The following is a 17,868-nucleotide window of genomic DNA, read 5'->3' as shown; positions in this document are numbered from 1 at the left end:
CAACGGAAACAGTCAGGAACGACTTCTGGAGGGTTACATGGCCTGATCCGAGCATGGAAGCACAATAGAAACCTACTCCATAATGAAGTTCAAGTTCTAGGATCCTGCAGGAGTTGTAAGACAAGTAAAAGCCTACCAGATTTGGGGAAGGTAGACCAAGAAGAGAAAGCAACATGCACAACATCCAAAAAATGTTAGAAAATCCAACTAGTAAGTACCTCATTATTGCTTCTGAAATTATTAAAAATCTAACCCTTTTCTAAGGCTTTTCATCAAAGACACCACTTGCAGTGAGTTTATTCTCGCTTGTTGATGTCAGTGCCACCTAATAAATTCCAACAACAGAATGAAACGCTGCTGGGTCCTGCGCCACGATCACAATCGTTCATTGCCTCAGCCACTCTGTCAATCTTATCTCCGCGAGGTGCTCCTCTTTGTTCTTGACCCTGTTCTTCACCATGCATCAGGTCCTTCCCTAGGCATTGGTCTCTCCAGATGACATGTCCCGAGTATCTCAGAAGAGGGGCTGCTGTCCTTGCCTCTAAGGAGCACGCCAGCCATACTTCTTCCCAGACAGATCCGTTTGTTCTTTTCGGCAGTCCACGTTCTTTGGCAGTTCAGTCAAAATCAAAAGCATTGATTCTCTTTCAGTCTTCCTTATTCAATGTCCAACTTTCATATGCATATGAGCCGATTGAAAATCCCTTGACATGCGTCAGGCATACCTTTGTCCTCAGAGGAACAAACATCCGTGCTCTCCACATTCTAACAGCAGGTTTACCCAGTGCAATGTCTCCTTTGATCTCTTGACGGCTGCTTCCATGAGCATTGATTGTGGATCTAACAAGACAAAATCCCCGATAACTTCCATCTTTTCTCCGTGTATCCATTTATGATGCTGTCTATCGGTCATATTGAGAGGGTTTTAATTTGCTGACATTACTTTGCAATCCATCGTCACACAAGCCGCCATAGTACGATAAACTGGCACAAGCGGTAGGCCCACCTTATAATAGCCCTACATACAAGGATTGCAGGGCTTTAGAAATCTTTAAAGGGGCAGACTCACACTCCCTGCATGGAGTCATTCCAACTCACAGTGACTCCATAGAATCGGTTAGAACTGCCCTTGTGGGTACTGACTAGCAGCTCTTATCAAGAACGGAAAGCCTCCTTCTCCTCGGGAGCAGCCAATGGTGCCAAACTTGCCCCCAGCAGCACAGCATAGAGCCCAGAGCCCCACCCGATTCCCTGCAGAAGAAGAGAGCCTTATCTTTCTCCCACTGACAAATGGGTGGGTTTGAACTGCTGACCTTGGAAATAGCCATTGAAAGCTGATTGGATATCCAATTAAATCATAGAGCTCATCACTGTATACTTTTATGAGTCTAGAAGTTAAGCAGATTGGTTTTATTTACGTTGATTGGTTTTGATTTCAGTTTTTGTTTTTTTATAGTTTTAGCTTATTTATTATTTTTTAAACATTTTATTAGGGGCTCATACAGCTCTTATCACAATTCATACATATACATACATCAATTGTATAAAGAACATCTGTGCATTCTTTGCCCTAATCATTTTCTTTTTTTTTCCTTTTCTTTTTTTACATTTTATTAGGGGCTCATACAACTCTTATCACAATCCACACATAAACATACATCAATTGTATAAAGCACATCCATACATTCTTTGCCCTAATCATTCTCAAAGCATTTGCTCTCCACTTCAGCCCTCTGTATCAGGTCCTCTTTTTTTCCCCTCCCTCTCCACTCCCCCCTCCCTCATGAGCCCTTGATAATCCACAGATTGTTATCTTGTCATATCTTGCCCTATCCTGAGTCTCCCTTCCCCCCCTTCTCTGCCGTCCATCTCCCAGGGAGGAGGTCACATGTGGATCCTTGTCATCAGTTTCCCCTTTGATTTCAGTTTTTCTTTGAGAAAGGGGAGGAAAAGAAGTATGGAATGCAAAAAACCTAAATAAAATAATATCTCCAGGCCAATGTCTCATAACAATGACATTATCATCTATATAATAATAATTTAATTAAGTCATGCTAACCAAGCACCTTTAAAATAAATGATGGCAAAAAGAAAGCAATGAATGATAACGTTGAACATAAATAAAATTATAGAACAATATTGGCAACCCTTTCTTATGCAGAAGTAGAAGATTCATGGAATGGTGCACCCTTCACTTCTCGCTATACCTTAATCTATTTACACTAAATGATTTATCAAGGAGCCTGGTAGTATTGTGGTTACGAGTTGGGCTGCTAATCTCAAGGTCAGTTATTCAAAACCACTAGTCACTCCACAGGGGAAAGATGAGGCTTCCTACTTTCATAAAAAGTTAGTTTTGGAAGCCTCCCATGGCAGCTCTACACCGCCTGTATAGTCAGTCAGTGTGAGTTGGAACCAACTCAATGGCAGTTGATTTGTATTTATTGTTATGCACCAAGTATTTGTCATTTTTTCTTAATGTACCCATATTTTTCTGATGAGGAAAGGTGAATTTCATTCAGTATAATTCCTTATCTACAAAAACAATTTGAATTCTTTTTATTGTGTAGATAATGGCAATATCTATATACAATGGTATTAGATTATTATGCATTCAAGTGGTCAAATGGTTGGGGATTCATTTATTAATGTGGTGCTAAGAGAAGGGGAGCTCACTGTCATATTGTTCTCTTTTCAGATGTGACCGTGGAGCCCTATATGATGTACGAGTACAGGATAGCTGCATGGAATCGCTACGGCCGAGCATTCAGCAAAGCAGTTAGAGCAAGAACTAAAGAGGACGTGCCCCAAGGAGTGAGTCCACCCAGGTGGACCAGGGTGGACCATCCGGAAGATGTAATAGTGTTGAACTGGAAAAAGCCTACACAATCAAATGGTATTGAGCTACTTTTAAAAGAGAGAAAATGAAATTCACCTACCTCCCCAGTATCTGGCCCATCCCCATGTACCCATAAGGAAATTGAAATTAGTATCATCTACATTTAGTTGGCATGCATCTAATCACTAAAATGCATTTTTTGGTACAAAACAAAAAATTCCATTTTGTGCCAACTAACCATTTACTTTTTGGAATATTATTTTGTCATCAATTTTAGCCAAAACAAAACAAAATTTCCTTGAATTCCAGCATAATTGTATGCTTCTTCCAATGAAGCAGAAGTTGTCCAGAGAAGACAGCGTAATTTTCATCTTGAAAGCAATTTGTTTGGTGGAAAGGGAAAACAAGCATAAATGGCTTGGATTGTCGATGTCACTAATCCGTTCCCTCCAAATAGTGCATATAATTAAGAATTTCTAGAGCATAGCAATATAATAGCAAATTAAGATTAAATAATGCTGTAATATTCCATTTCTCCAGAGCACTAAGGCATGTAAGTTTTTTCAGATATTTTATATGATATGACACTAAAAATAGTAATTTTCTCTGGCTCTTCTAGGTCTTATTATTTACTATATTCTTCTCCGAAATGGAATTGAACACTTTCGTGGAACGTCTCTGAGCTTCTCTGATACAAAGGGAATTCAGTCATTTCAGGAATATTCATACCAGTTGAAGGCGTGCACAATTGTTGGCTGTACTGCCAGCAGCGAGGTAAGAGAAGCTTTCTGAAACCCTGGAAGAACTGTTCAGGGGAATAAATAAATAAATACACATACATACCTACATACATACATATATGTATGTGTATATATGTATTTCCCATATCTGTGTGTATATGTGTCATTAAATACGGTGTTTAAATGCTAATTTCTCTGTGTACTAATCATTTTTCAGAGACCACTGGGAAAGAGATTAATAGAAACATCTCTCTTTTATTAGTAAGCTCTCGCAAGCAAACACTAGCCAATATAATCTTCTTTCACTCTTCTCCCCTCGTATTTTTAAGGTGACTTTCTATAAGTCCATAAACTCTCCCATCCCATTCTTCCCTTAAGTAGGTTCCAAGTTTAATATTTTACCCAAAGTTGCCTGCCCTTGAAATTGGAAGAAAAGGTAAAGGAACCCAGCAGAGCAAATAAAATAGCCACGGACGTAGACCAGACACAAAGTAAGGAAGAGCTGAATGTAAGCCGCAGGGGCAGGAATGTAGAAAATCAGAGAGCTGCAGATGATATAAGAAGATAGAACCTACAGAAAAGCAAAGTTTAGATAGAGGAATAAAAGGAAAGAGGCAAAGATCTTTTCAAGATATCTAACTTGAGAAATTTGTGGTTAATAGAGCTGTTTTATAAGCAAGTTTTTTTAAAGGAAAAAAAGTTCAAATAAAGTAATACGAAGATGAAAATTTAAATAAAAGAAGAGAAATAGATCTCAGAAAATGTAGGGAAGGAGATACTATTTACTGGAAACTTTGAACGATATGACTAATACACAGATAAAGGAGTGACTGGGGTGTGCCAAAGGAGCCCTGGTGGCATCGCTGAGCAAGCATTAGCCTGCTAACTCCAAGGACAGTGGTTCAAACTCCTCCTCAGCTCCTCTGGAGAAAGAGGAGGCTTCCTGCTCCCTTAGATTCACAACCTCATAAACTCTATTCCCTTATGAGTTGGAATCAGCTTAATGGCAGTAGGAGTGGCGTATGTTAAACAGGTCTACAGGGAAAGGCGAAGCCTGAATTTGAGTGTGATTATCTAAGGAGGGCGTGTGGGTGGCACTCGTGACTTAGTGGGGGAATTCTTACCCTTCACGCACATCTCCGCCAGTGCCCCTCAGGCACAGCTGCTATTCCTCTGTCCGTGGAGCTTTTTGACTTAGCATGGCCCTGCACAAGTTGATCAGCCGACGGACACCTATGGCTCACAATGCCAATCTGAAACCTACCTGGGGATGGTGCGGGACTGACTAGTGTTTCCTGACTAGTGTTTCCTGTGCGTGGGCTCCCCAGTAGGCACGGTCAACCTCAACTGCAGTGAATAGCAATCAAAAGAGACAGAGCTAGCCCATGAAGAGACAGACGCACACCCAGCAGCTCCTATCTCTCTCGGGATTAGACCTTCAGAAAAGCAGTGTTTCCGCACAGTGAGCAAGAGCCAGCCGAGTCCAGCATTTAGTCTATCTGGCTGGCCACAGTATGTGGGTGTAACTTTTGGGTCAACAGACCCCCAGAAGCATTAGGTGTATGCCTCCATTTGGACAGATGCCAGTGAATTGGTCACATAGAAGTGCTGGTCTGAATAGGCTAAAATAATGCCATGCATTTTGCATAGAATTATTCTCCTGCCTACCAGGCACCAAAACAATTCGCTAGAGTAAAATCAAAGTGAATTCTGGGGGAAGAAAAAAATACTCAGGCACTTTTCATTCAAAACTATATTTTGGCAATATTGAGTAGCTAGATGGCTGATTTGTCCATTTCCTCTCTCTCTCTCTCTCCCCCCCCCCCCCGCCCCACCTGGAACATGGGCACGGACTCTCTCAAGTCATCCTCAGTAACACGGGAGGAGTACAGAGTGCCTGCCCGTTTACACTGCTCAAAGCATATGATTTGCATGCATGTTCAGATGGAGATTTTGCTCCATATTTACTGGTGCTTAACACATCCCAATCAGGCTGTTAAAATGCAAAGGCACTGGTGGACCATATGGAAGAGCGTTAGCAAGAGCTTTCTAGAAGACAGTCTGTCGGCCAGACTTTGCTTGTTTAAACTGACGGCTGCACTGTGCCGTCAAAATGGTTGTTGAACCTGTTGTGATAAACGGGAGTCTGAGACTTATGCAGTGTATTCAAGGTCAGAATTCATTGTTTAAATAGAATGGGAGGGAAAAAATGACAAGAGAGGGGGACTGCTTATCAAAACCCCTGTTAATGATATGCCAGGCCAGACAACAACATTTTAAAACAAAAGTGACATTCTCATTGATCGGGATACCTGGCGTGCTATCGCAGTCAATTGCTGTTTCATTTCTCTGCCTTTAGGTGCTTGCAGCCACTACCCAGGGCGTGCCAGAGAGCGCCCTGCCCCGGAGAATCAGAGCCGCCGCCGGGGTGGAGGCTTTGCATCTGAGCTGGACTCTACCCGAGAAACCGAACAGTGTCATTAAAGAGTACCAGCTCAAGCAGGCTGGGAAAGGGCTCATCCACACGAATGTCACTGACAGGAGGCAGCATACGGGCACAGGTGAAAATCAAGACACAAAAACACAGGAAAACCCACTGGAGGAGTCTGTCGTCGTGGTTAGTGAAAAAACGCATCCCAGGGGTATGTATGTGTTTGATATATGAGGTCACTTCGAAAGGACGTGTACTCTTGACATATGGTCAGGTCCCACTTATCCATGCTGATAGAAGAGCCCCACTGACAGCAATAAGCCACAACAGCAGATAACTTCACAAATAATTTATATTTGGCTTTGATATGCACTAAGTGTAGGGTTTTTGCTTCAGACTGAACTTTTTTTTTCTTTTTAAGACAAACAGTAAAATGCATTTTTATTCCCCAAGGATATCCTGATAGATAATGGGACTAGGATAGAATGTACTAGGAAGCAAGGGGGAAATTAATACATGGAGCTAATTGACAGTTGACTGAATGAGACTCTGTTATTAATAGTAATTAATAGTCACTGTAGTGTTTTAACCCATAACATTACTTATTATGATTACTTTTAGTAATATAATAGTATACTGCAATAGGGAGATTTAGTAATACATTATTAGATCAGCGGTTCTCCACCTGTGGGTCACAACCCCTAGGGGATCAAATGACCCTTTCACAAGGGTCGCTCAATTCATAACAGTAGCAAAATTACAGTTATGAAGTAGCAATGGAAAACATTTTATGGTTGAGAGGTCACCACAACATGAGGAACTGTATTAAAGGGTCGCAACATTAGGAAGGTTGAGAGCCACTGTGTTAGATAATTAATATTGAAAGTTACTATGAATAGTAATTAGCATGTTTTCGCTTAAATGTCATTTCCCAAAAAAAGCCTTTTCTGTCCATACAGGTTAGAGTAGGTTTTCTAACGGGCTGTCACATCATCTTGTTTTCTTTTCACCTTAGACACCGCCATGCTTGATAATTTGACTTCTTAGTTATAATTTGTCTTTTTATTGCTTCTCCCACTGAAATCGAGATGTAGAAGATCTGGAACTGTGTCTGTGTCATTCTGTACTGTATCTCTAAGCCAAACAAACCCATGGCCACAAAATCAATTCCAATTCACAGCCACCTGCAGCCAAGGGAGACTTTACAGAAGTTGCCTGCCATCCGTGTCTCCAACAAAGCAGCTGGTGGGTTTTAAGGGCTGATCTTTGGTTAGCAGCTAAGCACTAAATCACTGCAATGCTCTAACTCCAAGCCAATACCAAACCCACTGCTCTCCAGCAAATTCTAACTCAGGAGTGACCCACCCTACCTGGAGTCCTCCAAGCAGTTAATCTTAGGGAGCAGATTGCCTCTCCTTTCTCCGGGAGAGCAGTTGATGAGTTTGAACCAACAGACTTGAGGTTAGCAGTCTAATTCTTAGCTGACAGCACCGCTAGGGTCCACTGTGTCTGTGACACCTAAAAAGTCCTTGTCACATCCAACCAAACGCAATGCCATCAGGTCAACTCTGACTCATAGCAACCCTATAGGCCCAGAGTAGAACTGCCTCTGGGGGTTTCTAAGGGTTACTCTTTATGGGAATAGAAAGCCTCATCTTTTTCCAGCAGCATGACTGGTGGTTTAGAACTGCTAACCTTGTGGCTCACAGCCCAATGCATAACCACTGCACCACTAGGAATCTGAAATAAGTTGAATACATGCCAAATATTGGCCTAAGTACTTTGTAAGCATGATCTAATTTTATTCTCATAACAAAACCAAGGAGGAGGTAACATTATGACTCCTGTTTTCTAGAAAAGAATCCTCTGGCAAATTAGATTAATTTATTATTTGGGGCTATTGAATATTCACTAACAGTTTTACAAATTCGAGTTCTGAGAACATGTGCAAGACATTTTTTAAGTGTACTCATTTGTTATTGTGGACATCTCCTCCTCCAAAGCTTCCTCAGTGAGAGTCCTTCCAGTGAGCCCACGCCTGGGGAAGAATATTCCCCCCATAGATAACAAAACGCACTGAATGCAGTAAAGCCTTGAACAAATATGCCTGTCATTTTCCTAAGAGGACGCATGGGCTGATCTGCACAGGTGAAAATATAAATTTGTATTTTGATCATAAACTCTATATTTAATTCAGGTGGCCAAATTTGTTCCTTATATCTTTTCTCATCTACAGTGAAAATCTTCCCAAGTGAATGAGACAATGGTTTACACAATACAATTTTACATTTGTAATGGTGCTTCATATGCAACTCTGATGGTATAGTGGTTATATGTTGGGCTGAAAACTGTGTGGTCAGAGGTTCAAAACCTCCAGTAGTTCTTTGGGAGAAAGACTGGCCTTTTTACTCTCACAAACAGTGAACAGTCTCAGAAACCCACAGGGGTCTCTGTGAGTCAGCATTGACTCAATGGCTGTGAGTAATATTGCTTTAAAATCTAAAATAACTACACTTTTTTACTCATCTGTTTCCCGTCGCATCCCTGGAAGATAGGTGAGTGGGGTCTGTAATGCCCACAAGTGAGACATGAGGAAGGAAACAAAATCTCCCCAGGCCATTAACTCCCCTCATCAATAAGGAAATCATAATGTTGGTACATTTCTTAAAACATGTGTTGCTTCTTGCCGCATTCTAGATACTAGAATACAAATCCAGCCAGTGGCCACTGAGTTGATTATGACTCAAGACAACTCCATGTTGCCTTGAGTCAGAGTAGAAACTTATGGAGGAAGATCAACAGGCCTTTCTTCTGAAGCTCCTCTGAGTGGGCACTGTCAGCTCAGCGATGAACTGCTAAGCAAAAAATCAGTGGTTCAACCCTACCAGTTGCTCCAAGAAGAACGTTGATGCTCTCTATTGCCACAAAGATGTATGTTCTCAGAAAGGCTACATAGGGTCGCTCTGTCTGACATTTAACCATGTGCATCACACAGGAACCCCATAGATTCGACACGACACAACACGACCCAAACCAAACCAAAGGAAGCTCCGTGCCGTGGAGGCGATTTCAACTCATAGTGACCTTGTAGGGCAGGCCACAACTGCCCCTGTGGGTGGGTTTCCAAGACGTAACTCTTTATGGGAGTCGAAAGCCTGCAGGCTCTACAATAAGGATTCCTGCTCTTAAAACCAGAAAGTCAGAGAGAACGTTGGCAAATAAAGAAGCAACTGTAAACACGATAGAATCGGTGAACTTTATACAAGATTCAATGGGAAAATCATTTGGAGTAGACAATGAATGCTAACTACAGAGTTATGAAAGCCCAGGTAAGGTACTGTAAGACTGTGCCAGGAAAATTTTCACAATAAATCAGGATACAAAGCAAAGGAAATTTCTTCTCCTACGTAACCAGTGTCAGCATTGAACTGTTGCCAGTCATGCTTACTTGAGTTTTTTAGAAGTTGGCATTTGTACGCCAACAGCCTCAATTCAACTGTAATATTCAAACCAACAGGATTGATAGCCTCATTAATTACCAAATAATTGCAAGAATGTTCTTGAAACATATCCACTCCACCAAATTTTCCTTTCATTTTCCTTTTTAATGGACAGTTTCATGTCAGAGAGGCTTTCCTACACATTGCCTGATGACAACTATCCTGATAAGAAGTTCATAAACATTTTCCTACAGAATTTTAATTCTTCCCAAACCAGAAACTGTTCATCCTTAAATAGATGAGAGAGTACCTCTCTTGGGCATCATAGTCCTAAATAGGAATTTCTTTGTTGAACAGAAACCCCCATTCAGCAAAACTTACCAAGTTCAGCTCCTACTATATGCGAGGAATTAGCTAATCTAAAACTTAAGCTCTATATAATGTAAGCATTTTATCTGCCAGGGAGAATTCAGTACCACAGTTAGCTGATGGATCAAATTTAGCTCGGAAGTATTTTATAAAGTGAATGGAGGTTCTATTGAGTTCCTGAAATGAACTGAAGTAATCAAATGTACTTCACCTCCCATCTTCGATGTTCAATGGATGAAGCTGCCTGAACCCCCAAGGGTAGCTGCGTTGATTTGCTCATCATATGCAAAACGTTGACATTCCCTAATGAAGCTGTAGCCCTAGTCTTCCCGGAGCCTGAAAACCTCCGTCCTCAGAAATGACAGAAGGATCCTGAGCACCTAGCCTCAGCCCCATTGTCTCCATGCTTATTTTTTAATTACATCAAAGCTTTAGAAACATGATCCCTTAAATGCTTTGTGGGAATAGTAGCAAATGCACTCATCACGTGAAATCCATAAATTGCTTATAATCCTCTCCAGATGTTAAAAAAAGAAAAAGAACAAAAGCATTAAGTAATTGAAGACAGGAAGTCCTCGGTTAATTATTTAGAGGTGTTATCAATGCTTTAAGTAAACTGCAGCATTTTCGGCTATCTCACTGAGCTGAATACCATGGGGACGGCGGACCAGCAGCCAGCATCTTCTCATATTCACTAATGCAAACAGCATGTGGCAGCTCGTCAATAAAAGACCTTTTCAGATCATTTATTACTAAACACATTCGCCATCCTACGCAGAGCAGTTTGGACGCTGGTGATGCCATTGTGTCCCCTGGGGTGTCCCTACCTTACCAAGGGGCCTCCCAAGAAGGGCAGTATGGTGGAGAAGTGGGTAGAAAGATTAGCTAAATAATTAGGGCCACCGAGCAAAAGTGATTTAAACATGTCCTTTTTTAACAGCAGGTATGATAAAGGCCAATGTATCTCTTAACTCTGGGGACAATGTTATCACAATAATTAATTAAAAGTTCTCATCAGTGCATTTCACTTCAAAGGAAAGACTGGCCAGCATTCAGTTAGCCAGGACAGAGGACAATTGGCCTTCCTTCCCCTTCCTCTTAGCAGCCCATGGAAAGCTTTTGCCAGTTGGAGCAAAAAGCGTACAATACCAGTGTTTTGCTCAAGCAGATAACCAACACATCAACTTCTGGAAAAACAAGAAGACACAATTCTTCCAATGAAATGTAGGAATTCATTATAAGGGGATTGAACCGTTAGGGGTTCTTGGGTGGTACAAATGTCTAAGTGTTCACCTACTAACTGATGGCAGGTGCTGGAGTCCACCCAGCTTGTTCTCAGGGAAGGCCAGGCAATCTGCTTCCAAAAGGTCGCCATCTTGAAAACTCTCTGAAGTTCAGTTTTACTCTGCAACATGTGGGGCTGCCATGGGTAAGAACCAATGAACAAGTGTAAATAAGTGTGCTGCAAACACTCACCAGTGAAGGTCATGTCATCGAAGTCACCTCCCACCTATTTGCAATTCCAAATCAAGGTTAAGATTTACCAACTGAATTTATACATTAGGATCAAGATACAGGAAATAGACAGAGACAGTGATTCTTCCTGAAAGAGCAGGACATTTGTTTGGTCAGATGCAAGAGGGACGTATTAACAAAAGGGAGGATGGTACTTAACATCAGCACTCCTGAAATATTTCTACTCAAGTTTTGTTAAGCAAAGAGCAATTGAAGCCTACCCAGTCTCTAAGTAAGATGTCATAGTGTATCAGTTTGAAACATCCATTTGTTCACATAGATTCAGATTGATCTCTATACCTCTGCTTCACTTCCTGGCTATCTCATTAGCCAATGGTTTGCATTTACAACAATAGTAAAAATTATATTATCCAAATATCTTGTGAACTAACGACATACACGAGTGGCTATTCCCAAGTTAGGCACACTGGGTGTTAGGCTGCTCACTGCAAGGCCAGCAGTTCCAAACCATCAGTCACTCTGAGAGAGAAAGATGAGACATTGAAATACTGTAAAGAGTTACAATCTCAGAACCTCACAGGGGCAGTTCCACTTTGTGCCAGAGGGTCACGATGAGCGGACATCAACTCCTCGATGGCAGTGAGCTTGGTTTTGGTTATTATCAAGGAGAGACTGTCTCTTAGTAACTACTAGGAGAGCACTACACTGCCTTTGATAGCGAAGCTTCTATGTCACCTTGTCCTGGCTGTGAGACTCAGTGGCGTGGCAGTTAGGCAATGATGCAATTTGGCAGTTACAGAAGCATAGTATTTGGCAGTTATGTATTGTGACATAGTCCATTTTGTCATCTGATGTGGTTATCCTCCTTTTTTAATTTTTATAATGCCACTTTCAAAGAATGAGCTGGTCTTTGGAACCGAACCATGTCCATAAATGAGGAGGGGGTGTGGGTAAAACTCATTGTAGTTCTAAGATGGCAATGTGTGCCTAAAGCTCCAGGACATCTGTGTAGACAGCGATGCTCTGCAGAGGACCAATCAGTGAGATTTTAAATAAGCAGAGGATGCAAATGATTAAGGAACTCCACCATAAGAAGAAAGATTGGTTCTTGGAACCAGCGCAGAATTGCCTTCAGAAGATAAGCCTGCTTAGTTATGTGTTTCTGAAAGGTCATCGCATTGAAAGTCTTACGTGGCCATTGTATGCCGTACACATGGGGTCTCCATGAGTTAGAATCAACCTGACAGCAACTAACAATAAAAACGTTATTAGTGCAGCAAAGTAGCAACTTAGGTGGCCTGGGTCTAACATCCAGTTTGGTTGAACTGGTATTAGGACAAGTTACTTACCTGCAAAAAGACAGTGTACGATCCTGGATACCTACCAAATAAAAGCTTGTCAACGTGACACAGACCTTTCACCCTTGAATGACTCACTAACCATGCTGAGCAAACGCCGTGGTAGCCTCGGTTGGCTAACCACAATCATCAGCTGTTCAAACCCACCAGCCATCAGTGGGGAAAAGCATGGCAGGCTGCTTTTGTCAAGATTTGCAGCATTGGAAACCCGATGGGGAAGTTCCACTCTGTCCTTTAGGTCCTCTACGCATGAGCGTTGGCTGAACAGCAGTGTGTTTGCAAGTCTTTAGATACTAACAGATGACGCGATGGCGTCACTGTCTAAATCCGTTGAAGTAGCTAACACTCACTACCTGAAATCATAATGGACAAAGTGCCTTTTCCGGACTCTTTATCTGAAGATTAAAAATTAGAAGCAAGCTGTTTTTTTATAGTGTGAACCAAATGTAACTTGCATAAGTAGGAGTTTTGTTTTCCAAATCACATTTTTATGATCCATCGGCAGACTTTTTGCAGTCCCTTTTTAACACACATTTACTCTCGAAAGTAATGTTATTTGAAAGTGTAATTGTAATGAGCTTGGTTATATTATGCCTCTTTCCTTGAAAAGAGAATACAATTCCCTGTAGGGAAATCCAGGTACTTTGCAGCGACAGCAATCTCCACTGCACTGAAATGTTAAGTACTTGGCTCTTCTCCCTGCATTTGCCTGTCTCCACTCTACCACGGCCCTTCCCTTCTCTCTGACGCTGAGCACTTGAAGGATGGTTTTTTTCTCTTTGACTCTCCGACTTCCGGATTAAGTTCCAGTCAGAACGGTTCTTTGGAGACATCTCTTTATTCCCCTCTCCTCATCTTGATCAGTTCATCAGCAGTTTTCCATCGGTGTACCCTTTTCAATGCCTATTGCTGAGACTTCACATATATCTCACTTTAAGAGCTACCCATGGGGCTTACTTTAAATGACAGCAACTTCCGTTCAAATGTGTAGATTCGATTGAGTTTCACAGTCATAGATATGGAAGGTCATCCAGTTCATGTAAATCATCTATGGCTGATGGAATCGATGCTCCCATCCATCGATGCTGATCTCACGGTGTCTCCAGGCCTGTTAGTGAGCCAATCCTTTAACAATATAACAACATACAAGATAGACGAAATAGAAAAGAACAATTTCTGGGTTGGGTATTGCCTGAGTATTCCCAAGTTAGTCTGCAATCCAGTTATACAATGGTCATTATCATGCCTACAGTTGACAGAGGCCAGAGAGGCACCTACAGGTCAGCAAACAGAGCCCATGGCCAAAGGCTGTAGGACAGACTCACGTCAGACTCTTAACTACTACGCTGTCCTTCTTCACTAGGTGAATTCTAACAGTATTCAAGGTGAAACTATTTAAATATATACGCTTAAAATTACTGGGAGTTTCACTGGACCCTGAGCTACCTGTTACCGCTGTTTCCTGACAAGGATTGGAAGCCTGACCCATCTGTGCCAGGCCAGTTCTCAGCTCTCCCACACAGACTGGGCTCCTACGCAGTTTATTGCTTAGGTCTGTGGTCACGAGCAAGTTCTTCCAACTCTCCGTGCTTCAACTTCCTTCTTTGTAAATCACACCAATAACGGCACATTTCTCAGCAAAAGTCATGGCATCAAATGTGTTCATGTTTGTCAATGGTGGACAGGAAAGTGCTTGCCGGTAGTAATGGCTCATCAAATTTCAACTTATATGATAGCTATGAAATCTACGAACAAACTTCCTTGAAAAGAACCACATTTCTTATGTAATATGTTTATCGGTGTAGTGAGCCCTGAATACTGACAAGGGTGCACAAAAACAAACAAACAAAATAAAAAACAAGGGAGAATGGAAAAAAGGAAGGAAACGAACAAAATAAGAGGTTTGTTTAGATTTTTTGTTTTCTATTTTATGGATTTTTTTTAATTGACTTGATGCTTGAACAAATCCTTCTAGGGTGTTTGTTTCATTTTAAAAGGAATTGCAGTGGTACCCACCATTTTTTAAGAACTTCATTGAGTGGTTTTAATGTGTTTGACTAATGGCAAGAGCATGGCACTACTTGTCCCCGTCCTGGGTTAACCCCCACCCCCTCACAGGGCATGCCCATTCAATGTGTGAATATTTGCTTCTCTGAGCTTCAGTCTTCTTATCTCTTAAACAGGAATAGCCATTCTTTTTCTGGGGAGATTTAATATGAAACCTCTTCGCATATACAAAGGGATGTCCTTATTGTTGCGAAGAGTCTTTCCCATGATTTCATAAATCTTGCTAGTTTGTATAAAGGCAGACCCTCTAGGATGGAGTAATACTGGCTGCTTACGGTTCTTCACGGAGGTATATATTGAGTCAAACTGAAAGTCGGTTGCAGCATTTAGGCACAACTCATGTGAGGATACCAAATGATGTTTTAAAGACCCAGTGTTTTCATCTCTCCGCTCCCTTCCATTCTATGTGGTAGGGGGAAACCAAGGAAACAAACAAACTACCAGCAATTAAAACACTGTTCTCCCATCTCCACTGGCAGTCTCAGGCCTCTTACTCAGGCTTTCTGGAATTTCAATTCGTATTTCCCTGCACATCCAGTCCTGTTGGTTTGATGGCGTGTATGAACCTAATCTGCAGCTTCCAGGTTCACCCTTTCTACAGGAAGCGGAGCTGTGCATCCCCCTTTGAGCACTGTGTTTCTACTACCAACAAGGGGCAAATATTTCCTCTTGGCCCCCTACTTTGGCTGAGTCAGCTCACCTCATCCAGTGTAAACATTTGTCGCAAAGTTCTTTGGTATGCCTTCTTAGTGTATCAAAAATTCTTATCTGTGCAATTGTGTCACTCTAGTTTCAGAGTTCTAGGTTATGTTTAAAATGGGGCCATTTGAATTGCTCCCCCAAAGATTCTGTAATAAATTCATAATTTATATTTTTATTTCTGCATACAGTAAGTTGCCTTTTAGACACTATCCTTGCTGCAAATGCCCTCAAGCATCCAGTCACCCTTATTGCCCTCTGCAGTGATGACTTGTCCCTTCTCTAATGCAAGTACACCTTCTAATTTGTCTTTCCACAGTCACGGAGGTAGACCAGGCAGAACACAAAATGAGGAAGAGAATTGGGTCTATTTTTGGTATGAATATTCCTGAGAAAGAAATAAATGTCTCTTCGCTTTTTCAGCTATTATAAAGTCAGTCATTGCGATAACATTTTTAAAGCCTATTCATAAATCGTATTAATTTTGCTATTATTTATTATTAATATTCTGCAAATAGAACATCGTCTCCTGCTCCATGCATATGTGCCGTGGGCAAGGACACCAATTGGACTTAGGAGAAGAACCTGCGTGTTTAGATCACACCTGTGATGGGCAGCCTTTCAGAATGCTTTGGGGTCTCCTTTAAATGATATTAGCAAACGTTAGTGGACACCTCAAATAGACAGCAGAGAGAAATTGCAATGAAATCAAATAAATTTCAAAAGTATCATTTCTAATATCAAAGGTTTATTTTCTAATTGAGGTAGTACTAGACTCACCAGGCAAAGCGGAGTTCCACAGACGCAGGCCTCCTTGTGCAGCAGTGGGAGTGAAGGACATCAGAAGCCCTAATAAGCTTGTCATGACAACCTCTGCTGCTCATTCTAGGATGCTCCCTTCTGTTTTCCTTTAAGTTCTATAGTTTATCATCTGTAACATTTTCTTCTAAGCCTTTATCAAACATATGGGGCTTGGGTATGGCTTAGATCTTTCATCATAGTCCTCCTCTATAAATCATATAAATATCAAAATTATGTAAATCCCTTATAGCCACATGGAAGATTATAATCAAATAAGTACCTACGTCTTATCACAAATTGATAAGGAAACACAAAGGCCTCTGAAACTCAATCTTGGAGCTGCTTCAGCTGCAGAACATTATTGCTTTAGCAAGAAACTAGGCCACTCCCCGATTTCTAACCAATTGCACATGAATCAGTTTGGTAATATGTTAATTCATTTTATGAAAATGTACTATGCATCTACTTGGTCACAGACACCATTCTGAGGATAAAGTGGCAGACAGACAAAGTCCTTGCTTAACACAAAGTGTGTGGAACGGATAACACACAAAGGGGAAACAAATAAATAGATCCATAATTAACCATCAGATCCTGGGAAGGCTTTGGGAAAAGGAAGTAGAATGGGGGTGGGGTGGAAAGAAAGATGGTAGGTGTGGTACTTCACTTGGACAGAGTGGCTAACACTTTTTAAAAAGTGGCATTTGAAGAGGAATATACATAAACGTACCACGCACATGTGGTGTATGAACCATCTTATCAAAAAAAAGCTAAAAGATAGTGTTAGAAATCCATGAAAAATTGTGCGGGTATTTTTTTTATTCCTGTTATGATTTCACTCATTTTTTACATCAGTTGAGCAGACTATGTCCTACTCTTTAAAATTAAATCAGCAGTAAAGTTTGGCATTGTTTGGGCTGTCTCAAGGACCGGGAAGAAATGTCTTGTTAGCCTCAATGTACTCCTTGTTGGATGCATCTGAGTGTTACATTTGCTCTGCTAAACACAATTCTCTTCCAGGAAACCCATCTCATCTGCGCAACAGCCTGTGAAGCTAAGTGCCATAGTGTTAAACTCCTACTTAACGAATCAGAGTTCTTGAGAGATAGAAACAGTTAATGCCCTTGGCTTCTAACCATCTACCCAGAAACCCCTTGGAAGAAAGTTGTGGTAATCTACTTACAAAAAAACAACCAGCCATTGAGACCTAGAGGAACACAGTTCTGATCTGGCACATATGGGTTCACCCTGAGTCAGAGTCTATGGCAACTGGTGATACCACATCAAAAGAAAGTTCAGTAACTCACTGAAGGTCAACAGTCACAGAATGGTAAATTCTAACAATATACAACTGCTTTTGTAAATGGATTTAAGCTTCCCCCTCCCAGCCCCCACTCCAGAATGTATTGAGCAGTTATGGTATTGCATCATATTTTTAAGATAAAAGAAAGCAATGGACCTTTATCAAATTGTACCCACTCTATTTGTAAAGACAAAACCAACATAATATCCCCCCAAATGATGGAAGTGAGCAAGAGAGTAGGACACTTAGGATGAAACATGTACAGAGTTAAAAACGACAAGCGTGGGTTTGTCTTAATAGGAGTTGAATAGGTCTTAAACCCATTGCCCTCAAGTTGATACTAAC

General features: G+C 41.2%; 1 protein-coding gene across 1 annotated transcript in view; it reads left to right on the top strand.

Moving 5' to 3' along the window:
* Positions 1 to 17,868, top strand: part of USH2A (usherin) — a 987,589-nt gene that overhangs the window by 787,925 nt on the left and 181,796 nt on the right. The window contains exons 53-55 of the mRNA XM_075540576.1: positions 2,699 to 2,896; positions 3,459 to 3,613; positions 5,939 to 6,140. Coding sequence (XP_075396691.1) covers positions 2,699 to 2,896; positions 3,459 to 3,613; positions 5,939 to 6,140 — 555 coding nt within the window. The remainder of the gene's footprint in view (positions 1 to 2,698; positions 2,897 to 3,458; positions 3,614 to 5,938; positions 6,141 to 17,868) is intronic.

Source organism: Tenrec ecaudatus, chromosome 1 (assembly GCF_050624435.1).
Source record: "Tenrec ecaudatus isolate mTenEca1 chromosome 1, mTenEca1.hap1, whole genome shotgun sequence".
In the NCBI taxonomy this organism is placed as follows: Eukaryota; Metazoa; Chordata; class Mammalia; order Afrosoricida; family Tenrecidae; genus Tenrec; species Tenrec ecaudatus.
Note: the sequence above shows the minus strand (reverse complement) of the source record. Positions and strands in the feature narration are given on the sequence as shown.